This window comes from Lepidochelys olivacea (assembly GCF_965140295.1).
Source record: "Lepidochelys olivacea isolate rLepOli2 genome assembly, chromosome: 8".
In the NCBI taxonomy this organism is placed as follows: Eukaryota; Metazoa; Chordata; order Testudines; family Cheloniidae; genus Lepidochelys; species Lepidochelys olivacea.
This window is the reverse complement of record NC_140418.1, coordinates 14328945-14353603: the sequence shown is the minus strand read 5'-3', so window position 1 is coordinate 14353603 and position 24659 is coordinate 14328945. Positions and strand designations below refer to the sequence as shown.

Genomic DNA, 24659 nt, shown 5'->3' with positions numbered 1-24659 from the left:
ATAGTTTTAATTTAACTTTATTAAAGTATTTTAAACTCTTAATTTCCCAATGACTGTTACTTGGTATTATGGGGAAAAGCACTTGAAGCTAAGAGGGTTATTTTAGTAAACTACATGAATTTACAATAATTAAAATGCAAATTGCAATAACAGTGCAGAGTTCCTCTTGCATTTTGCTTATATTGCCTTCTCTGTGCATTCATATTTTTCCTCTTAATGTAGGTAATTTAAAAATGGTTAAAGGAAAAAAATGGACCAACGTTGGCTTAGTTAATTTAGTTTTGTGAAAGTGGAAGTTTGCATGTTCATTTGTATAGTTTACAGATTCTTTTCTTAGTATATCCTTGCAGGTTCTCAGAGTTGTGTGTCAACAGCAGTATTTCTACTCTCTGGAAATATCAGTGGATTTTTTCCCCCTAACAGGATGAAAAACTGATTTTATAATGGGAAGGTTTATCCCTCCCTTTCCGTCACTCACGCAGAAGACATTTTACCGTTTACATAGATTTGTACTCTATTTATAACCAGACATGAGTTTATTTTCACATTACTTCTGCTAGGTAGATACATTTATCCCCGTTTGGCAGGTGGGCAGACTGAGACAGAGACCAAGGAGACCTAGCAGATCAGGAGCAGTAGTAGTTCCCAGTCCAATACTCAGTCTGATAGACAATGTTACCAGCCTTTTTAATTTAAAAAAATAATCATCCCAATGGGCATAGATGGAATATGCACTAAATAAATTACGGTTTGTTTTTTATAATCAGTCTCATAAGGGTAGTCATTTATTTAGTAAGCATTTCTGACAGACGTGGAAAAACTAGAACCAGGTCACAACAATTTACACGTTTCAGGGGATCACTGTCAAAAGTACAGCTTTTGTAAAATTTAACTTTAATAATACATAATTTATAATCTAATGGCATATGGTGGTTTAAAAAAATTCTGTCATTATGTGGAAGCAGCTAGGATGTTTTTTAAATGTAACATTTTAGCCAAGTTGGTCCCAGGATATTAGAGAGACAAAGTGGGTGAATTAATGCTGGTGAGAGAGACCAGCTTTTGAGTTTACACAGAGCTCTTCAGCAGGTCTAGGAAATGCAGGCTTGGTCTACACTACAGAGTTACGTCAACCTAAGGCAGGTTATGTTGACCTAATTCTGTAAGCGTCTACACTGCAATGTTGCTCCCACTGATGAAAGTCTCCCACTACACCAAATTAATAACTCCACCTCCATGAGAGGCATAGTACTTGGGTTGATGTAGTTAGGTCACTAACAGTGTAGTTTAGACACTGCATTGCTTACATCAGACTGTTCTAGCTGTCAGTCCCTGGTGCCAGACAGCCAGATCCCAACCACACCAGGGCTTGGGCTGTCAGTGCCCCACAAATGCCCCTACTGACAATTAAATCGGTACAAGCGCTCCTAGTGAGGACATGCACCGCTGACAAAAGGAGCTAGTGCGGACATGCACAAATCAATTTAATTACTGCAGGTGCTGTACATCGATGTAACTTATGTTGACTTAATTTTGTACTGTAGACTTGTCCGTACTCAGAGCATCACAGTGAAATACAAGGTAGAACAGATTGTTTAGCAGAAGTAGTTCACCTTGAATGGTTCCTTGAAATGTGTGTTAAGTGGCCTGTTAACACCTCTCCAGTCATTTGGGGTAGGGGGAAGCTGTGGGGTGGGTTTAGTGGGCTGTAGACTGTTGTAATAAGCCATAAATCCAGTCTCTCTATTCAGTCCATGTTTGTTAGTGTCTAGCAAAGTTATGAATTAATTTCCTAGGCTTGACTTTTAAAGGCGTTGTGAAGGTTTTCTATGAGAATTTCAAAGGAAACCTGTACCACACTTTCAAAAGATTAGCCTGGGAGGTAAATTTTATTTAGCTGTGACACTCAGTACATTTCCCTGAGCTGAAGAAGAGCTCTGTGTAAGCTCGAAAAATTGTCTCTCGCCAACTGAAGTTGGTCCTATAAAAGATATTGCCTCACTCATCTTGTCTCACGTTTTAAATATAAAAATTTAATGGAAATAATACGTACTGCAAATAATATAATAAATTATAAAATACACAAGTATCTACCAAGAAGTGGTGATCACTTACATCTCAACCTCTTCCTTATTAATAGCACAGTACTGTATATTTTAAACTAACATTGCCCTTTCTCTGAAACACAGCAGTTTAACTCTTTTATACTAAGTGGATGAGAAGGTGTAAGAGAGATCCCAAAGAAATGCCAAGATTGTGCTATGTTTTCTTAATCCTAGAAATGCAGGACTGGAAGGGATCTCAGTAGGTCATCTAGTCTAGTCCCCTGCACCGAGGCAGAACGGAATCTGGGAAAGTGGCAATTCCTGTGCTTGGGCAGCATAGGCAGTGCTCCTTCTGTATGCCCCGGGGGTATAAATTGCCCCAAAGTGAGGGGAAACAGGGCACAGAATCTTAGAATTATAGATTTGAGAGGGTTACGTGAGACAAGCATTACGAAAGTCGAGATACTGTAAATGACATCTACTGTTCCTCCCTCCCACCCCCATCCCCCAGGCTTGTTAACCTGTCAAAGAAGGACATTTGGTTGGTTTGACATAATTTGTTCTTGACAAATCCATGTTGACTGTTACTTTGCCTTTATTTACTTCTAGGTGCCTGCAAATTGATTGTTTGATTATTTGCTCCATTATCTTTCTGGGTACCAAAGTTAAGCTGGCTGGTCTCGAATTCCCTGGGTGGTACTTATTCCCCTTTTTATAGATAGGTACTCTTTTTGGCTTTTCCAGTCATCAGGTATCTTTCCAGTCCTCCATGAGTTCTCAAAGATAATTGCTAATGGGTCAAAGATCTCTTCAGCCAGCTCCTTAAGTATTCTAGGATGTATTCCACATGTATTTCGTGTACTTTAATATTCACATCTCTTTTAAATAATAATTTTGGCGGCATATAGAGGTATCCATTTTTACAGCAGTCTGCTAATGAAGAGTACTTGAGTGGCAAATTTCTTGTTCTTTTAAATATATCGTACATTAAGTAATGTAATCCTGTTCAGAGGATCTTGTTGTTAATCTAGAATATCTTGTAATTGGGAGAGAACATATCACTTGTTTGGGTGGTGGGAGGAATAAGAACTAGCATACCGGATCAGAACTAATCCAATACATTCTCTCTACCCATGTAAAATGCTTAATCTACGTGTTTTGTAATCTGTTTTAACTATGATTTTAATTATAGCCAATTTTACCTGGTACTGAAACAAGGCTTACTGATCTGTAGTTTCCAGGATCACCCCAACCACTGTTTTGGGGGGGGGGGGTTGTTTTTAAAAAGATAACCACCCTCTAGTTATATGGAATAGCAATCTTTTCTAATGAGATTGCATATTTTTGTTAACAGTTCAGCCTTATCCATTATTAAATTCCTTCAGAACTCTCAGGCAAATAACATCCAGTCCTTATAGTGTATTGCTCTTCTGTACTTCAGTTTGTTCCAGCGCCTTGTCTTTTGGCACTTCAAACTTTGATAGTGTCTCATCTTTATTACTTGAAGAGTAGGGGTGAAATCCTGACCCCAAGGAATTCAATGAGAGTTTTGCCATTTACTTCAGTAGGGGACAAGATTTTACCCTAAGTATCTTATCAGCATCTTTTGAAGTGAAGACTGATGCAAAGAGGTAATTTAGCTTCTCTGTTTTTGATACTTATTTGTTTTTTTGGTCATAGGAACTTTGAAGGGCCCATCTAACATAGTGAATGCCAGTGAAAAAGAGGAAGGATCAAGGCTAAAATAGGGAAAGAACATGTTAAAAATCACTTAGACAAGTTAGCTGTCTTTAAATCACCCCAGTGCCTGATTAAATACATCCTAGAATGCTCAGGGTGTTGACTGAGGAGATATCTGAGCCATTAGTGATTATCGTCAAAAAGTCATGGAAGATGGGAGAGATTCCAGAGGACTGGAAAATGGCAAATATAGTGCCAATCTATAAAAAGGGAAATAAGGACAACCTGGGAAATTACAGACCAATCAGCTTAACTTCAGTACCTGGAAAGATAATGGAGCAAATAATTAAGCAATCAATTTGCAAACAACTAGAAGATAATAAGGTGATAAGTAATTGCATAGATTTGTCAAGACCAAATTGTGTCATAGCAACCTAATAGCTTTCTTTGACAGGGTAACAAGGGTAACCTTGTGGATGTGGTGGAAGCGGTAGATGTGGTATATCTTGACTTTAGTAAAACTTTTGATAAACAAACTAGGGAAATACAACCTAGATTGAGCTACTACAAGGTGAGTGCATAACTGGTTGGAAAACCGTTCCCAGAGAGTGGGGTGGGGGGAGAGAAAACCTTTTGTAGTGATAAACACCCATTTTTTCATGGTCTGTGTGTATAAAAACATCTTCTGTGTTTTCCACAGTATGCATCCGATGAAGTGAGCTGTAGCTCATGAAAGCTTATGCTCAAACAAATTGGTTAGTCTCTAAGGTGCCACAAGTACTCCTTTTCTTTTTGCGAATACAGACTAACATGGCTGTCACTCTGAAGCCGTTCCCAGAGTGTAATTATTAGTGGTTCACAGTCAAGCTGGAAGAGCATATCAATTGCAGTCCCTCAGGGATCAGTTCTGGGTCTGGTTCTGTTCAATATCTTCATCATTGATTTAGATAACGGCATAGAGAGCACACATACAAAGTTTGTGGACGATACCACGCTGGGAGGGGTTACAAGTGCTTTGGAGGATAGGATTAAAATTCAAAATGATCTGAACAAACTGAAGAAATGGCATGAAGTAAATAGGATGAAATTCAATAAGGACAAATGCAAAGTACTCCACTTAGGAAAGAACAATCAGTTGCACACATACAAAATGGGAAATGACCTGCCTAGGAAGGAATACTGCGGAAAGGTATCTGGGGGTCATAGTTGATCACAGACTAAATATTAGTCAACAGTGTAACACTATTGCAAAAAAAAAAAAAAAAAGCAAACATCATTCTGGGATGTATCAGCAGGAGTGTTGTAAGCAAGACACAAGAAGTAATTCTTCCGCTTTACTCTGCGGTGATTATGCTTCAGCTGGATTATTGGGTCCAGTTCTGGGTGCCATAGTTCAGGAAAGATGTGGACAAATTGTAGAGAGTCCAGAGAAGAGCAACAAAAATGATCTAGAAAACATGACCTATGAGGTCAGACTGAAAAAAGTGGCTTTATTTAGTCTGGAGAAAAGAAGATTGAGAGGGGGCATGATAACGGTTTTCAAGTACATAAAAGGTTGTTACCAGGAAGAGGGAGGTAAATTGTTCTCGTTAACCTCTGAGGATAGGACAAGAAGCAATGGACTTCTAAACCTCCCTTACTGCAATTGGTTGGACATTAGGAAGAACTTCCTGACTGTCAGGGTGATTAAGCACAGGAATAATTGCCTAGGGAGGTTGTGGAATCTCTGTCATTGGAGATTTTTAAGAGCAGGTTAGACAAACACCTGTCAGGGATGGTCTAGATAATACTTAGACCTTCCACGAGTGCAGAGGACTGGACCAGATGACCTCTCGAGATCCTTTCCAGTCCTATAATTCTACAATAGCCACTTATGTCTTCTAACTTAGATGTTAACATTTTGTCGGCTGTAACGGCTCATGTTCTTTTCCATGAGCTGGATTACATGTATTAGTAGACAGGTCTTCAGTGTTTGTAGATTTGTTGAGAACATATATTGGGGAAGAACCCAAGCAAAAACTCATGTCAATTGTTAGGTGTTTGCATTTCTGGCCTTTTCATGTCATTTTAAATTTTTATTTGTGCGAGCAGAAAGAAGCTGCGTCTGTGGTATATTCATTTCCTGAACAGTCTAGAAGGAACAGACTAGTTTATCTTTTGTTTATGCACTAGATCTAAATTAAGTCTGCAGTTTGCATGCCGTGTTAACGTTTAGAGGAAAGAGGAATGTGTGTCTGGTTTGTAGGCCTGGCCACAGTACATTTCACAAAACTGCAGCAAAATTTGTCTGAGAGACTAGACTGCTAACTGCTGAATCTGTGAGCTAGAAACCAGAATTATTGCAGGGCTGACATCCTTGTCTTGGAGAATGGGGAGAGGACTTAGATAGTTGTATCACTTACAGAGTGCTGTTAACTGATGGTGTCAACTGTTAGAGGAAACTGCTTGTCTGACTAAATGCCAATTCATTGACTAAGAGAGGCAGAATATAACAGATTTAAAATGGCATCCAAGATTACTGCACGAGGAAGAAGATAAACTATCTAGTACTCACTGATGATTTTGCCATGATGGCTTCTTTATTGTACCTTTTCTTTCATTTTTAAGGGTGGGAAGGTCCACCAAATGTTTGTATTAATCAAGTTTTCACTTATTTTATTGTCTGTATTTATTAATTTTTCAGTGCTGATTCTGTTAGTTTTATCAGCTGCACCACCATCAAACGCTTGTCTATGGCATAGTATGTCACTGGTTATAGTTATCATTAGCAGGAACTTGAATGCTCAATGGTGCAATGCATTAAATTTTTTTTGATAATTTGTATAAACCACAGGTGCTTTCCAGATGACCAGCCAAATCAATTAATGTGCAGTCTGCAAAAGATTGGCGGTTATGAACTATTACTACATAGAGTAGAAAAAGTATATCTGAAAATCCTATTTTGTATCCTTAAAGGTTTACTGTCAAGTAACAAGACAGAATATGTAGCTTTCAAAATAGCACATTTTGATATTTTGAAAACTATATACTGTTATTAAATGTCCTTCTGGTAATCCCTGTATATATTGTCTTTAAAATTGATCTTCCCAAAAATGAAAATTGTTTTAAAAAGTGACACATAATTAGTGTAACCCTAATACATTCATAACACAATATTTATATTATTAGAATCTTACATTCCGAAGGATCCCTTAGTGCTTTAGACTTTACAGATTATATATAAAATCTCTCTCTCTCTCATATTATATATATATATAGACAGATTGTATACAAAAGCAAATGTGTCTGCTGCAGAAATCCAACCAGCTCTGGGGTGAAACTTGCACCTATTTAATGGCATACAAGAATATTACATAACAAGTGAAGAAAACTATATCCCATTGAGACTGCGGGGAATTTATTTTAGGCGGGCACCTGTATTTACTCAAATTGGAATTTGGCCAGGTTCCTAGAATTAACAGTCCTCCCATTCTTTCAAAAATATGCCAGGATATATTTTAACGATCATGTATGTCAGCAGCTGTTTATTATATTGCCTCTGAAAGATTGCACAGTTTCCTAAATGTTGGGTAGGACATTTTTATCACAGACTCAGAGGTGAAGCTTGTTATCGACTGAATCTCCAGCATTAGGCCTTTAAAAATGTTGAGTTGCTGTGGGGAAAGGAGTGGTTTGGGGGTTTCTGCTAGGGTGATGATACTGACTTTATGTCAGGTCTTTATATTTCATGTCTCTTTTGATTTATATCTATTGTCACAGGCTAGTTCCTTATTCTTATAGGCATCAACATATTTGAAGTTCTACCCCTCTGATTGCTGTAAGGGAGGAGGAGGTTTCTCTTTTCCCTCCTCTGAGGGTAAGCACAGGTCTCCATTGTTCTGTTTTTTCTGGCCTTGTTTCTAAATAACTTCAGCATTTACCTTTGCTGCTACTTTATGCTTCTTCAAGTGTCAGCCTGCAATTAACATAATTCTGGGGGACAGGGTTCTGAATATGGAACAGTCTTGTTCATTTCACTAAGTTAATATTAGCCATAGTAATGCACAACAGCAGATGCACTGGTACTGTCTGCATGCTAACTCCAGAAAACAATGCTCTGTTAGTTTACATTTATTTCACATGTATTAGAAAGACTGCCATATAGTTTAACAATCATAAAGCATTCAAAATTTATTTTAAAGTGAAATCTTAAATTCTGTGGAAATTGATGACTTAGGACCCCAAACTTTCCAGGAAAACCTTCGTATTTCCCAGTGGTAAGTGGACTAGGGAATTCTCCAACCCTTGACCAAACTTGCAGCAGTTTGTGTCCCTTGTGGGAGGGAAGTACTAGTCCATCCTATAATCTTGTTTAGTTTATATGCTCTGATTTACTTATTCATGCCAATATGTGAACTACCTTTCCAAATTTACCTTTTGCTAAATAAAAATACACAATAAATAAAAATTCATAGCATTCCTAATAAACTGTCCATGCAATAAAAGAATATTTGTTTACCTACAATAATAATAGGAACCTCTGAACAATCTACTTCTCCCCTCCCATACCAGCCATAACTCTTTATTCACTCCCTCTCCAAATACCAGAGGAAAAAAGTGCAGCAAGCCTGGAAGGTTAACAAATTTATCCTCTGAACCACTGAAGAGACCCTTTCAGAGTCATATTCCTCATAGAAAATGCCTTGCCAGCAGCTTGCTCTTATGTAAAACAGACTGGGACACTAGTTCAAGCATCTCCACTGATCACAATTATAGTACATCACAAACAGTGTTGGTGGGGAGAGGCAATCCTATATCTCAACGATCCCCCATCCAGATTTCAGTTCAGTGCACTCTAAGTTTCCAGTAGGAGACTTCCCATTCAGGTGCCAGTTAGATCCCAGTTTCTCCATGGAGCCATACAACCTTCTGGAACTGTTAGACTGAATTCCCAGTAACTTCCTTTTGAGAAAAGTGGATGCTTTGGTGGCCATTATTTTGGACTATCTTATGGAGGAGGTAGCAGCCTTGGTGTATGATGCTCTCCATGCAGACTTGACTTTCTAGAAGTCCTATCACAGTTTCTCCCCCTCCCCCCCCCCGTTAGTTTGTTCATTTAATTTTATGCAGGAGATTCGCCAAACTTTTTATCTGAATCCAAAGAGCCCCAAAGCAACCCTCTGGCATATGCTAGGAGTCTTGAGAGTTTTTTTCCTTTTTCATTCTTAACTATTTTGGAAATCCCCTTCTTAGTTCATTTTTTTGAAGGTACAGAGACTTCAAATAGGTTGTATCTTTCTGGGTTCATTCTTGAATCCAGAAGATCTATTCTGTAGCCTGTCTCTCCTGCCTGGAATGCTGCTTCTAATTCCACTGGAAGAATTTTGCTTCTTGAGAAGACAGAGAAGTCTCTGTGGGTGAGCTCTGCAACACTGGCATTTGATTCATATTATTCCTAAGTACTACTACCTGGATCTGATCCCCTCAGCCCATGCAGCTTTCAGCTGGTGGGTGCTTTAGAGAAATTTTGCATCATCAGGGATGAGCTCGTGTACCCCTTTGGATTGGGGGGTGCTAGGTCTGGATTTGGGACTTAATCCATGTTGTTCCTTTTATCAGATCCTCACCTACTTTTTCTTTTGCCACTCCAAACAAATCCTGTATTCTTCTAAAGCTTGCCCACCTGAGCCACAGTGTCTGCACTGGTTGAAGCCATATCCTGAAAATAAAAATTTATCTTCTTGTCAGTTGTTTTCTGGGATGTGGCAAACTTCCAGTCATGTCATCGCCTCAGGTGTAGGACACCGGCAAGTGCCTAGAGTATGCTAATGCGTTGCTATTGTGCATTGGTGGCACATGATGGCATATATCACATTGGTAGATATGCTGGTGAACGAGCCTCTGATAGTGTGGCTGATGTGATTAGGCCCTATGATGGTGTCCCCTGAATAGATATGTGGACAGAGTTGGCAACGGGGTTTGTTACGTATCTATTCAGGGGACACCATCATAGTGTGGCTGATGTGATTAGGTTTTATCAGAGGCTCGCTCACCTGCACATCTGCCAATGTAATATATACCATCATGTGCCAGCAATGCCCTGATGCCCTGTACATTAGCCAAACCAGGCAGTCTCTATGTAAAAGAATAAATGGACACAAATCAGACGTCAAGAATTATAACATTCAAAAACCAGTCGGAGAACACTTCAATCTCCCTGGTCACTTGATTACAGACCTAAAGTCACAATACTACAACAAAAAAACTTCAAAAACAGACTCCAATGAGAAACTGATGAATTGGAATTAATTTGAAAACTGGACACTATTAAATTAGGCGTGAATTAAAGACTGGGAATGGACGGGTCATTACACAAAGTAAAATTATTTCCCCATGCTTATTTTTTCTCCTTACTGTTACTCATACCTTCTTGTCAACTGTTGGAAATGGGCCATTCTGATTATCACTAGAAAATTTTTTTTTTCTCCTGCTGATAGCCACTCACCTTAACTGATCACTCTCATTATAGTGGGTCTTGCAACACCCATTTTTTCATGTTCTCTGTGTGTGTGTATCTATATCTATATCTTCCTACTGTATTTTCTACAGCATGCATCCGATGAAGTGGGTTTTAACCCACAAAAGCTTATGCTCAAATACATTTGTTAGTCTCTAAGGTGCCACAAGGACTTCTAGTGTCTGTAGCAGCTGAAACCACATCCTGGAAAACAGATAGTGAAATTCATCTTTAATATAAATATACATTGTAACTTTTAGAAGTCTACAAAGTCAAATGGGTAAATAACCACAGACTAGAATCATAGAATCATAGAATATCAGGGTTGGAAGGGACCTCAGGAGGTCATCTAGTCCAACCCCCTGCTTAAAGCGGGACCAATCCCCAATTAAATCATCCCAGCCAGGGCTTTGTCAAGCCTGACCTTAAAAACTTCTAAGGAAGGAGATTCTACCACCTCCCTAGGTAACGCATTCCAGTGTTTCACCACCCTCCTAGTGAAAAAGTTTTTCCTAATATTCAACCTAAACCTCCTCCACTGCAACTTGAGACCATTACTCCTTGTCCTGTCCTCTTCTACCACTGAGAATAGTCTAGAACCATCCTCTCTGGAACCACCTTTCGGGTAGTTGAAAGCAGCTATCAAATCCCCCCTCATTCTTCTCTTCCGCAGACTAAACAATCCCAGTTCCCTCAGCCTCTCCTCATAAGTCATGTGTTCCACCCCTAGGTCCTTTTCCTCAGAACTGTTGCCTAGCCATTCGGTCCCTAGTCTGTAGTGCTGCATTGGGTTCTTCTGTCCTAAGTGCAGGACCCTGCACTTATCCTTATTGAACCTCATCAGATTTCTTTTGGCCCAATCCTCCAATTTGTCTAGGTCCCTCTGTATCCTATCCCTGCCCTCCAGCGTATCTACCACTCCTCCCAGTTTAGTATCATCTGCAAATTTGCTGAGAGTGCAATCCACACCATCCTCCAGATCATTTATGAAGATATTGAACAAAACCGGCCCCAGGACCGACCCCTGGGGCACTCCACTTGACACCGGCTGCCAATTAGTCATGGAGCCATTGATCACTACCCGTTGAGCCCGACAAACTAGCCAGCTTTCTACCCACCTTATAGTGCATTCATCCAGCCCATACTTCTTTAACTTGCTGACAAGAATACTGTGGGAGACCGTGTCAAAAGCTTTGCTAAAGTCAAGAAACAATACATCCACTGCTTTCCCTTCATCCACAGAACCAGTAATCTCATCATAGAAGGCAATTAGATTAGTCAGGCATGACCTTCCCTTGGTGAATCCATGCTGACTGTTCCTGATCACTTTCCTCTCATGTAAGTGCTTCAGGATTGATTCTTTGAGGACCTGCTCCATGATTTTTCTGGGGACTGAGGTGAGGCTGACTGGCCTGTAGTTCCCAGGATCCTCCTTCTTCCCTTTTTTAAAGATTGGCACTACATTAGCCTTTTTCCAGTCATCTGGGACTTCCCCCGTTCGCCACGAGTTTTCAAAGATAATGGCCAATGGCTCTGCAATCACATCCGCCAATTCCTTTAGCACTCTCGGATGCAACTCGTCCGGCCCCATGGACTTGTGCACGTCCAGCTTTTCTAAATAGTCCCTAACACCTCTTTCTCCACAGAGGGCTGGCCATCTACTCCCCATGCTGTGATGCCCAGCGCAGCAGTCTGGGAGCTGACCTTGTTAGTGAAGACAGAGGCAAAAAAAGCATTGAGTACATTAGCTTTTTCCACATCCTCTGTCACTAGGTTGCCTCCCTCATTCATTAAGGGGCCCACACTTTCCTTGGCTTCCTTCTTGTTGCCAGCGTACCTGAAGAAACCCTTCTTGTTACTCTTAACATCTCTTGCTAGCTGCAGCTCCAGGTGCGATTTGGCCCTCCTGATTTCATTCCTACATGCCCGAGCAATATTTTTATACTCTTCCCTGGTCATATGTCCAAACTTCCACTTCTTGTAAGCTTCTTTTTTGTGTTTAAGATCTAGGATTTCACCGTTAAGCCAAGCTGGTCGCCTGCCATATTTACTATTCTTTCGACACATCGGGATTATGATTCCTTTACACTCAGGGATAATAAATGTGGCTAGCAGGCCTCTTGCAAAAATAACAGTTGTAAACTAGAGAATATTCACATAATTGGATGCTGTTTGAGCTTCATCAAAATCTTTCATTGACTTCTAATCATTATACCAATATTTTAGAAGCTTATTTGTAATGTTCCAGAAACTCATGTTGCTTTTTCCTACTTGGAGTTCTTTATTACTCTCAAATCGATGATTTCTGTGTAGCATATCAAATAGTGCACTTGTTGAAACATCTTTTATGGAGTACGAGAAAAAATATGAAACTCTAATACATGAAGGAACATTGGCAAGGTTGTTAGACCCGGAATGTGACCGAGGCTACCACAGTACAAATGATCAATAATTTCTGTATATGTAGAGATGTGAGTGCATTTTCAGAATAAATGTCTTATAGTCCCTTAAAAAATAAGTTGCAGCAGGCTGATATTTCTAAACAACCTGACCATAATAAAGCAGCGTTTGCTGATTGTGGGGGCGAGGAGGAGTAATCCATACACAAAAAATTTCAAAAAGAAAAGGAGTACTTGTGGCACCTTAGAGACTAACCAATTTATTTGAGCATTTGATTATTTGATGCTCAAATAAATTGGTTAGTCTCTAAGGTGCCACAAGTACTCCTTTTCTTTCTGCAAAGACAGACTAACACGGCTGTTACTCTGAAACCTGTCAAAAAATTTCAGTTTCAGGTTTCCAAAGCAGTGGTAATCAGTAAGGAAAATGATATAGAAAATGTTTGAGGGGCCTTTTAATTATTTTAACCTTATCCGGGAAGTTTCTGTCTTCAGGGTAATTCCGTTGTAAATTCTTTTCTTGGAAGAGAATATTGTTGGTACCCCAAATTGTTCAAGAGACAAATTGTGATAGTTGGCTCATCAGAACCTGAGGGTATGTCTACACTACGAAATTAGGTCGAATTTATAGAAATCGTTTTTTAGAAATCGGTTTTATATATTCGAGTGTGTGTGTCCCCACAGAAAATGCTCTAAGTGCATTAAGTGCATTAACTTGGCGGAGTGCTTCCACAGTACCGAGGCAAGCATTGACTTCCGGAGCGTTGCACTGTGGTGAGCTATCCCACAGTTCCCGCAGTCTCCGGAAATGAGATTCAAAAGTTCGCGGTTCTTTTCCTGTCTACCTGGCCATGCATCTGAGTTGAGAGTGCTGTCCAGAGCGGTCACAATAGAGCACTCTGGGATAGTTCCCGGAGGCCAATACCATCGAATTGTGTCCACAGTACCCCAAATTCGACCTGGCAAGGCCGATTTAAGCGCTAATCCACTTGTCAGGGGTGGAGTAAGGAAATCGATTTTAAGAGCCCTTTAAGTCGAAAAAAAGGGCTTCATCGTGTGGACGGGTGCAGGTTTACATCGATTTAACGTTGCTAAATTCGACCTAAAGTCCTAGTGTAGACCAGGGCTGAGAGCTGTCTACTATATAATGTTGTGTTATGTACTGTTTGCTTTTGTTTAAACTATTTAAAATATATGTGACTTTTAAGAGATGAACAGTGCTTTTGTTGGTGATGGTAGTTTTTTGTTTTGTTTTTTGTTTTAAACTGCAATTTCAAATTTAGAAATGCTAACTAATGTCACAATTAGATGAGAACTAGCCGAGGAGATTGTTCAGATGCATACTGTGTTGGTCTAGAGCAATATTCTGTGATGGCAAAATCTTAAATGCTGTTTTTGTGAGATTTCAGTGAGGAATACTAGACACTTCCTAAGATTTTCAGTATATTGGGCTGTATTCAAACCAGGTCCAGAAAACAAGTCTCTTCTAGTTTTGGATCCAACCTGAAACCCAGTACGGAGTGGTAGGCTCAGATCATGCAACCTCCATAGTCCCTCCCTCTCTGATTCCTAATTTCAGCAGGGGAGAGGTGTAGGGACAGAAGGTTTCAGTTGTGGCCCATCTCTGCTCAAGTAGTTGAAAAGATTTTTTTTTTAATTGAAATCCATGGTAGAGGTGCTTCCCCCATGCCAAATGGCATTGTTCTTGTTTGTTATGCTGATCATGATGCTACATGAATATGTGGATAGAGTATATGTATATAACAGACATACAAGTCTTCAGAAGAGAACAGCACTTTATAAAAATTCAAATTAGTTTTATAAAATATATAAATGTCAAATGCTCTGAATGGGAGGTGACCTTTTCATGTTTAACGCAACAGCTGAAAAAAGATGAGTAGAACAGCTACCAAGGCTGCAGGGAAATTGAATCCATGGTGCCTTTTTATTGTTCGTTCTGTATCGTTGATTCTAATTTTAGAAGCTTACATCACTTTAGTGATGATGACAGCCTCCCTCCCTCCCTTAGCATAGATCATATTTTCACACTGCTTATGAATCCTCCTGATCCTTTCAATAAGATTTTTCTACAGCATGTTAGTAAGCATTTAGCTGCTGTGGAAACTGATGCACATAAGTAACCAATAGCAGAATGCAACGTTGCCCTAAAGAACTGAGGGAAGCTAAGTCCTATTTCCCTTGTTCAGAAGGGTCAGGAATAGGGTGGAGAGTTGCTTTAAAAACAGGAATTCCTGAAGTTCTAATGAGAGGCTAACCTTGCCACAAAATACAATGATTCACTTAAGACGATTAAGTTAGATGTGGGGGAGGGGGAAAAGGAATCACACACATGCCAGCAGTACTAAATCAGGGCAGTGTGGGGATGCTTCCAGCTTGTGCTGCATCTGCCACTGTATATAGCATTCTACCATCATCACTGCCTTCATTTTCATGTAAATACTCAAATATCTTATGCTAGTCCCTTGATACTGATGCTCTTAGCATTAGAAAATTTGTGTATTAGGCTGTGTACTTGGAAATTAATACCTGCAAAGCCAGAGAGAAAAATGAACTATTTTAGGCTCAAACCCCTTTGCTTCATTTTGTGAAATGGCAGATTGCTTTCCAGCCAGCTGGTTTTAATCCCTCAAACCCCTCCTCCCATCCTGCTTGGTAGTAGGGTATAGTAGTTACTGTACTCAAACAAAATGGCAGAGAGAGAATGTGTTTGTAGCTGAGTACTTCAGTCATGCCTTTTTGCTCAGAGTGGTGCTCAGTTTGTGACTTGTTCTGGTCTTCGGTCCTAAAAGTCCAGCACCCTTCCTTTTGCTGGGCATGCAAGCAACTATCTTGCCTTTTCAGCAAGTGCATGCAGATTTTAATATCACTGCTTACCTTCACTGCACAGCTGAAATATTCAGACAACTGGCATTTCTTGGATTGATCTGGGAAAAACTGGTAACTATTGGGGGAGGTATCTTCTGGTGTCAGCTGTGAAATATACATGATTTTGCATAATTTCAATTGGTGGGATCTCTTTAAGCAAAGAGGAGAAATCTCTAATCTAATTTAAATCAAATATAAATTTAAAAGATCCAAATAAGTGTCTTAGTGCCATTTTTTTGTTTAAAAATCCTGTTCTTCAATGATTTAGTCTTGTTAAATAAATCTCCGTGTTCTGATTGTCTAACAGGCAGAGTGGGAAAATTCTGATACATTTATGGGTGGATAAGGAGACTGCTATGCATAGAAATAATCCTATGGAGTGATATTCCAAATATGAAAAGAAAGCATCATTGAGAAACAAGGAAGATTTTTCAGGAAGCACAGATCAAGATTTATTTTTTTAAAATAAAGCTTTCATATGCAATGAAAAATTGGGATTCATCTTAAAATGAGAAAAATGAAATACTGTTTCTGGTTTTAGCACATTTCTTAAAATTGTATTTTGGTTTAGATCACTATTAAACAATCTTTGCAAAAGATTTTTCCTCAAGTCACCGTTGTATTGTGATCTGACATTTATGTTCAACAAATCATTGTAAAAGAACTTGTGGCACAGTACCATAAGGAGCTAAGGTTAAAAAAAAAAAATTCAGTATAGAATTAGGTCAATTTTTTCACCCTGTTCATAGCTGTTAGGCTGGCAGGTTTGCATGCAGGGTCTCGGATTCATTCCCTAAGGAACTGCAGTAGATTCAGTCTGATTGGTAGGAATAGGAAAAGGATGATGTCATCTTCACTTAAAGACAAAACTGGAAGGAAATAAAATTTTGTTCCCATTATTGAGCTTGTGTTTACAGTAGTTGTAAAATATGGCATTTACTCCTAACTCTTTAGTGGATTGAATTTCATGCACCATGCAGCAGTTTAAAATGCAGTTGTGAGATGAATATCTCTTGTTTAGCTGAACCAGAGAATTTGTGTGCTATCAGTACACATGCAAACAAGGGGAGAGGCTTCCTTTAGTTGTGTGTGTGTGTGTGTGTGTTTTTTTTTTATTGTAATTATAGTAATTGTAGTAAAACAAGTAATACAACTCAGAAGAGTTTGGACATTCCCTGATTATTAGCAAAACTGAAAGGTTCTTATTTGTGTGGCTTTGAACCTGATGTTTATATTCAAAACGCTGTTCAGCAGTATTGCATGAATCATTTCAAAAGGTGTAACGCACTTTATAGCAATGAGACTGATGCTGTCCTGTAGCCTGCTGTGCTGCAATACTGTGGAAAGAATAGTGAATTAAATTTTCTCTGTCTGGTGCTGCTTAATACTTCAAGGGTGGAATATTTATCTAAAATAAATATCATTGTGTAAAACAGGAAAAGATTTTGGCTCTGTGTGAGAACCTTATAAATAAATACATGCTAGATGTCAAATAAGTTGCAGTTGTTTCCCTCTTGATTTTACAAAATCAAAAATATTAATTGCATCTTAAAATACTTTTAGCCATTTTTTGTCATTGTTTGACAAAATTGGCAGTTTTAAGAATGTGATACAAATCCTTTGTCTTTCAAGATAGTTTCGGAAAGATATGGGGCTGGGAAGTGAGCTCATCTGATAGTTGAGGTGAAAATATAGAAGAGTCCTATTCAACTCTAATCTTTGATACGGCCTTGTTCTGGAAAGCAAGGTGGAAGTAGAATCATAGCACCCATAAGTAGGATGGCCAGGCCTCCAGTTTTTGACTGGAATGCCTGGTTGAAAAGGGACCATGGCGGCTTTGGTCAGCTCTGCCGACTGGGCAGTTAAAAGTCCGATCAGCAGTGCAGTGGGGGCCCAGGGCTAAGGCAGTCTCCGTGCCTGCCCTAGCTCCACGTGACTCCTGGTGGCCACTTCTAGGTCCTTGCGGCCCCTAGGCTTATGGGTGCCCAGGGAGGCTCTTTGCGCTGCCTCTGCCCCTCGTGCCGGCTCTGCAGATCCCATTGACCAGGAACCACAAATGGGAGCTGTGGGGGCGGCACTTGCGGGCGTGAGGGCAGCGCGAGGAGCCTCCCTGGCCACTCACGCACTTAGGGGCTGCAGGGACCTGTCTGCTGCTTCCTGGGAGCCACGGAAAGTACCGCCAGGACCCCGTACTTCCTCCCGCATGCCAATCCCCTGCCCCAGCCCGGAGTCTCTCCCGCACCCAAACTCCCTCCCAGAGCCCGCACCCCCTCCCAACCCTCTGCCCCAGCCCAGAGCCCCCTCCTTCACCCAAAACCCCTCATCCCCAGGCCCACCCCAGAGTTCACGCTCCCAGCCAGAGCCCGCACCCCCTCCCACACTCCAAACCCCTTGGCCCCTGCCTGGAGCCCCATCCTGTACCCCAAATCCCTCATTCCCAGCCCCACCCCAGAGCCTGCACCACCAGCCAGAGTCCTCACCCCTTCCCCCCCTGCTCCCCCCCCGGCACCCCAATCCCCTTCCTCAGCCCGATGAAAATGAGTGAGGGTGGGGGAGAGTTAGTGACAGAGGGAGGGGGGATGGAGCCTCAGAAAAGGGGCAGAGCAGGGGTGTTTGTTTTTGTGCAATTAGAAAGTTGTCAACCCTACCCATAAGCAGTTTTTAGTCTGAGATGAGGTGTGTATCTTCCCTGTGAAACAGATTTAGCTCAATTTCTTGAAAGTGAGAATCTCCTGGGTGAGCACATGGGTGAAGCAAAGCTTCTCACTGGCAAGCCTCAAAGAGCCTGATTCAGAATCGAAGTAAAAAAGGGCTTTGCTGCTAGTAGCCTACTTATTGCTATTGCCACCACTTAGCAGCTAGCTGAAGCAGCACTGCAATTTGGTCGATGAGGAGAAGATAGGGCTTTTAATTTCCAATTCAGTTTAGAGGCAGCAAATAGTGTTGGGTGTGGATGGTGAGCTTACGACAGAAACTTGTGGCCTGTGAAAGTGGAGGGAGGACACTATGAAAAAGGGAATGGAGGAAAAAGATGGAGAACTGAGTGGACAGATAGTGCCCCCTTTTGTACTTGAAGTAAAAAGACCCTGAATACTAAATAATGGCTTTGATTTGGGCTACTATAGTTGCTTTTCCCCTCCTTAGAGGATGGTAATGGCCAATGGACTTCTAGGAACTGAGTGCATCATACCATTCCCTGCCCAAAGGTGCAGGAAATCCCAGGTGACATACCCGGAGTAGGTCTCCTGTGTGCTATGCTGCCATCCAAGCCACGGAGCTGCTGAAAAGTGTTTGTTGTTAGCTGCAAAAAGAAAATATCTTGCTATTCTTGCCCTCTAATTAGAAACTAGAATTGTTGCTCTTTCAGGTACTACCAGAGAATTGCAGTAGTTTGATTTTAAAAAAATCAGATATTTTTAAAAAAACAACTTTTAACGTGTTTGTTTTTTTCATTCAAACGATTTCTCATTTGGTTTACTTGAACATCTCCTTCCAAATAAGAAGTTTATATAATTCTTGGACAAAATCCCTTTAAACAATGAACAGAAGGATGTAAAAATGACAGCCAGAGCAAGGTCATTATATGGCATACACTTGAAAAACAGGAATTATTTTACTTTGAAAAGATTTTTTTACCCTGAAGTGTGTTAAACTTGAATACAAAGATAAGAAATGTGACTTGCCCAGAATACTGTTGAAAATGAAGTGTAAATAGAGACACATTTGAGAAGCTGATTTTTAAAAAATTCATAGTTATTGTATGTGCTCTGGTAGATAATAACAATGATACAAACATAATGTAGAACAAGAACGTTCTGTTAAATGGTTGTACAGAGATGTGTGTTTATATTAGGTCAATAAAGATGCTCTGCTAGCTGCATCTGCAGATACAGTAGCCAGTTGATCTAATGCAGTTTCTAAAGGCTTTCTATACAGGTGATGTCATCCTTTTAGCTCAGTTCCCCTCCCACTCTCTTTCCTCCTTATTAGATATTTCATCTTGCTGCGGAGCATCCAATCGATGGAAGCTTCTCCTGAGGGAGCTGCTGAGAAGCAAGCAAAAATAGTAGGAATTAGGACTCCAGCGTTCAGTCTTGCCGTAGCCGTGGATGTATATTTTATAGTGCATTATATAATTGTTTTAATTGGAAAAGCTAGGCTTGGATTAACCATGGTATCTGGCTGATGCATTAGAATACTAAGCAATACTGCAGAGTTGTAAACTCTGCACGATAAAACAGAGAGAGAGAAAGAAAAAGGGTTTGGTTTGCAGAGGTTCTGAGACATTCCATAGTGCAAACCTGTTAGAGTATATATCCTGAAGCTGCAATCTGGACACGAATTGAATTTTGCAGTTATGATGGGCAAGCATATAAAGAAGAAACTTTAATATCAAGGGTGTGGGATTCCTGAGTTGCCTAAGATGCAGAAGAACCTTTGCTAATTTGAACTACAATATTAAAATGTGAAGTTTTGGAACTGGAAGATAAACCAGCCTTACCTGCATTTTAGTAGGAAAAGAAAGACTTAGAAGAATTCAAGTCTCACCTTTTAGTATAATGTTACATTAATGTATAATTTTAATCCAGTTCAGAATTAATTCCATTTTACACAACCTTTCAGTTGCATGCCTATTGCTTGGGGGAACCTATGGATATTTGTATTTGAAGAGCCAGGAGTACTGAAACATTTTGATTTTCATTTATGTGCTTTTTAAAACTGGAACATTTTTATAGGAATTGCTGCTGCTAACTCACTGCAACACTGAAAACTACTGAGATACAGTAGAAGCTGTAATCAAATTCATCAGTGTGAAAATCAAACCTGAGCAGTTGTGTGCATCTACATCCATTGCTTTTAGTTTATAATTTACAAGGAGAATCGAATACGGATTTTACTAAATAGTTTTCCTCTCTGGCTTTTATCTGAGAGAGGAAACTTTCCTTCTCAGCCCAAGAAATGGCTTTTCTTGTTCGTTGTTATGCCAATTGTCTGCAGCCATGGGCCTCCAAAGTAAGTAAGGTTTTTTGTCACTAATAAATTCTCTCTGAATCATACTGACAAACATAGTACTGTTTAAATGTTTCTGATCTAAGAACTTTTCAAAACATCCTTCGTACTATTCTGCATGAGATGTGGGACTCAACTATCCCAAAAGAATAATCCATGCATAATGTCCAAAAGGGCGGAGGAATCTTGAAATCTGACAATCAATATATTAATAGTATACAGATTAAAAGGTTGTGTAAAAACACTTGTGTTTTAACCCACAGAACTTGAATTTTAGGTCTACAGTGTGTACTCCGAATATTACTAAAATATTACACTTATAAGATTGGTTATGACTGCTTGTGCATATTGTTAACTTGATAAATATTGATGTTCTAACCCACTGAAGGTTTAATTTTCAAGATATATTATGCTATGCTATTGCTTTCCGAGATTTAATATTGGAGAAATGGTTAATTCAGTAGCTGGGCTGTGTATTTACAATTAACAACTTCAAATAATATTAATTATTTTTATGTGCATTTCAAAATGCAGTTTTTATGTGTAACTGTTTTTCTTTTAATGGAGATAATGTAAACCAAGAATACCTAAGCAGCCTAACCTGTCTTGAGGTGACTCCTTTAAAGACATTAACTAATATAGTACTTGTGTGGTTCTTTCTCTCAAAAAATTACTCCAGTTGCTTGTGTTTCATTAGCTTTGCTGGCTGCCAGCGCTGAAGTAAGGCAGTGCTTATATCTGAGTTGACTACAAACAGCCAGAGGCTAGATGTGTATATATTATTTTTCTTATTTCATATTTCTATTACAGTAGAACTTAGAGGTCCATGTTAGGATGGGGGCTGGGTTGTGCTAGGTGCTGTAATGTATGGAGATGGGGTGAAATCCTGGTCTTATTGAAGTCAAAGGGAGTTTTGCCATTGACCTCAGTGGAGCCAAGGTTTAACCATGACACCTGCCATGAAGAGTTTGGAATCTAAGTTGCATATAAAATGTGGGAGTGGACAGGAGAGGCATACAATCAAGTATATACAATTCTTTTATACATTACATTTTTGTCTGATCATTTTTCTGTGTCAATTAAAAGGCAAATGGAAATTCACTCTGTTTTAGCACCTGGGAGCTGCAGGTGTGAAGTACCTTAGAAAATCAGGTCACCTTTATTTATGTTCCCAAGTATGGATCTAGGTCCCTAACCATAATGCTTAAGGTCTTGTCTTCACGTACAGTGCTAAAGAAGGATTTTCTTTTAGGATTTTGTCCTAACCAAGACAACATGGATAATGATGCTTGCGCTTAAACAATCTTTTGAGGAAAAGTTGGGGTCCTAAAAGGACAGTTGGACTGCTGCATAAGTACTGTTGATGTTACCAAAAAGGCCATAGCTCGGTGGTTTGAGCATTGGCCTGCTAAACTCAGGGTTGTGAGTTCAATCCTTGAGGGGGCCATTTGGGATCTGGGGCAAAAATCGGGGATTGGTCCTGCTTTAAGCAGGGGGTTGGACTAGATGACCTCCTGAGGTCCCTTCCAACCCTGATGTTCTATGATTCTATGTGAATCTGGGTACTGGTCAGTCACTAGCCTGTGTGACTGAAACAGTGTAAAAGTATGACTAATAAAAAATAAATCTCATTGTAAATACACAAGATGCCCATCACCATGAGAAGAGTACATTGTGAGAAATTGAATAGAATAGGCAAATGTAAAATAGTCCATGCAAGCTAATGTATTGTCTAAGTAGTCACCAGAAAAAAGATGTATTGTGAATTTGTGCAAATTGCATGAAGATTCTACAAGCCACTCCTTTCTTTTATATAAGTTCCTATAGAAGCCAGGAAAGTATTGCTTAAAGCCCTGCAGGTTATTCTATGACTGCCCAAAAAGGATCACTGCCTCTGTGCTGGAAGGTGGTGGTGTTTGTTTGTATTGCTTGAGCACCTAGCAGTTAGGGATCATGACCCCACAGCACTGTACAGACACATAACAAAAAGATGGTCCCGGAGCTGAAGACTTTACAATCTAAGTATAAGATGACACCAAACAGATATGGGCAGCATTAAGAAACAATGATTATGAAGAGCATGATAAACAGTGGTCACAGCACACCAGTTGCCTAAGCAGGAGTGCCCCTAGTTGTTTTCCTGCCCAGGGTGGAACACATTTTCAGTGCCCTTGCCAGGCAAGAAAAAACAAAACAAAACAACCCAACAATGAGCTGTTCCCTGTACAGCCATCCTGGAACTGGCCCTGTGTCATCTAAACAATATCGAGTTTTTTGTAGGCATCATGACAGAGGAGAGTTTTAAGGAAAGATTTGAAGGAGGACAGTCAGATGTTTTTGCATATGTTTACAAGGAACTACTCCTATAGATAATGGGTGGCAGGAAAGAAAGCTATGAGGTTATGTCTCTGTTCTGTTGTATTATGTTAAAATTAAATACTTATAATACAAAAAATGAGATCTTCAAAAAATGGTTTAGTAGTTCTTTGAAGCTTGTCTTTGGAATTCTGTCAACTTTCTCAGTGTCTAGAATGTGTGGTGTGCTTTTTGATATTAGACTCTTGAACATTGACACATCATGAAGTCATTATTAGAGAATTCTAAAATTCATAATTTGAAGTGTTTTGTAGCAGGAAAAATTATATGCATGCCCTGACAATTTTACAGATATTAAAATGCATACACACATGTTACGCATATATACTGCATGCAATGTATTTCTTACAGATAATATGCTTTTGAAAGATGTGCATTTCTTGTTCTGTTTTGTAACAAATATTTAAATCGTGAAGGAGGGCTCTTACATTTACAATTCCAGATGTTAGCTGTCGGATTAGATTTTAAATTAAATCTAATAACATTCCTTGCACTTTACTGTAGGCTTAGCAAAATCAAATTCTATTGTGTGGAACAGTGAGTCTAACTGTTATAGCACAGGACTGGGAGTCAGAACTCCTGGGTTCTGTTCCTGGTCCTGCCACCATGGGACCTAAGACAAGTCACCTAACTTCTAAGTCTTAGTGTATGTCTAAATGAGCACTTACTGCCTGACAAGCTGGGGTGTAACTATACAGCACTCCAAGATGCCACACATTAACTGTCCAAGTGGACAGTTTAATAAAAGTTCCCTCGAGCACACTGACATATTGTGGTTTTGAAGCAGCAGTAGGTCAAAGCACACTAGGGAACTTTTAGTGCACATCAGTAGGATCTACACCTGCTGGAGTGCTATAAATTTACATCCGAGCTTGCTGTACAGTAAGTGCTTGTGTAGACATGCCCTTAGTTTACCCGTCCGTAAAATTAATTAAAGCAAATGTATTATCTCACAGGCCTATCTGAGTCCACTGGGTTAATCTTTGAGACCCTCAGCAGAAAAGCTTTTTATAATGATCAGTTATTATTTTCTACATAACAAGAGGAATGCAAGCAATTACCAGTCTTGATTCCATGTCCTTCTTGTGCCTGCTACTATATTTGATTCCATGTCCTCCTTGTGTCAGCTACTATATATGTGAAAAAGTAATCTTAATATTATTTCTGAATTTGTAAATGTCTTTAATGAAGAAGATATAATTGACCCACTGGCTCTCCTTTTTTCCCTACTTCATTTCATTTCTTACTCCTCCCAGTTTTGCCCTTTCCAGTCTCTTGCATATCCCATTCTCTGATCATTTCAGATCCTGTTCTTTCCTGCTACAGCACTCTACTCAAGGCTCTGGGGCCATCTTTTCCACTCCATGATGCTTCTCACTAGTGCTATGACTTTCACTTTCCCTCTTGTTGGTGCCCTTTCTATATATTTTGACATTACCTCCAGCATTTCATAAGTTTGACCCCTGGTGGTCTTTTCCTTCATGGATTTTTTTTACCTTCTCATCCGCTTCAATGGAAGGATTGGCACCTGGTAGAGACAGCTATGTTCCTTCCATGTACTTGGTTTATGCAGGGACCGCTACTGGAGGCACCACCTCTTCATGGAATCAGCAGATGCTTTTACTGGCTGCTGAGTATGCTTCATTGTGCAGTGTCCTGCTCATTTGTTCTTTACACCTGTTGACCCTTGGAGCAGTCTGAGGATGACCTTCAAGTGTCCCATGGGTCAGCATATGAGGACTCCTGCTTTACTGGAAATTAACTCCC

The 24659-nt window shown here is 39.8% G+C and overlaps 1 protein-coding gene across 4 annotated transcripts in view; it reads left to right on the top strand.

Annotated features, from left to right (window-relative positions):
* Positions 1-24659, top strand: part of RAPGEF6 (Rap guanine nucleotide exchange factor 6) — a 226827-nt gene that overhangs the window by 90301 nt on the left and 111867 nt on the right. Inside the window, exon 1 of one of the 4 annotated variants that reach the window (XM_084637271.1) lies at positions 20340-20519. The exons of the other annotated variants lie outside the window; for them this stretch is intronic. Coding sequence (XP_084493397.1) covers positions 20466-20519 — 54 coding nt within the window. The 5' untranslated portion in view covers positions 20340-20465. Of the gene's footprint in view, positions 1-20339; positions 20520-24659 lie in introns of those variants that run through there. 4 annotated transcript variants of the gene reach the window in all.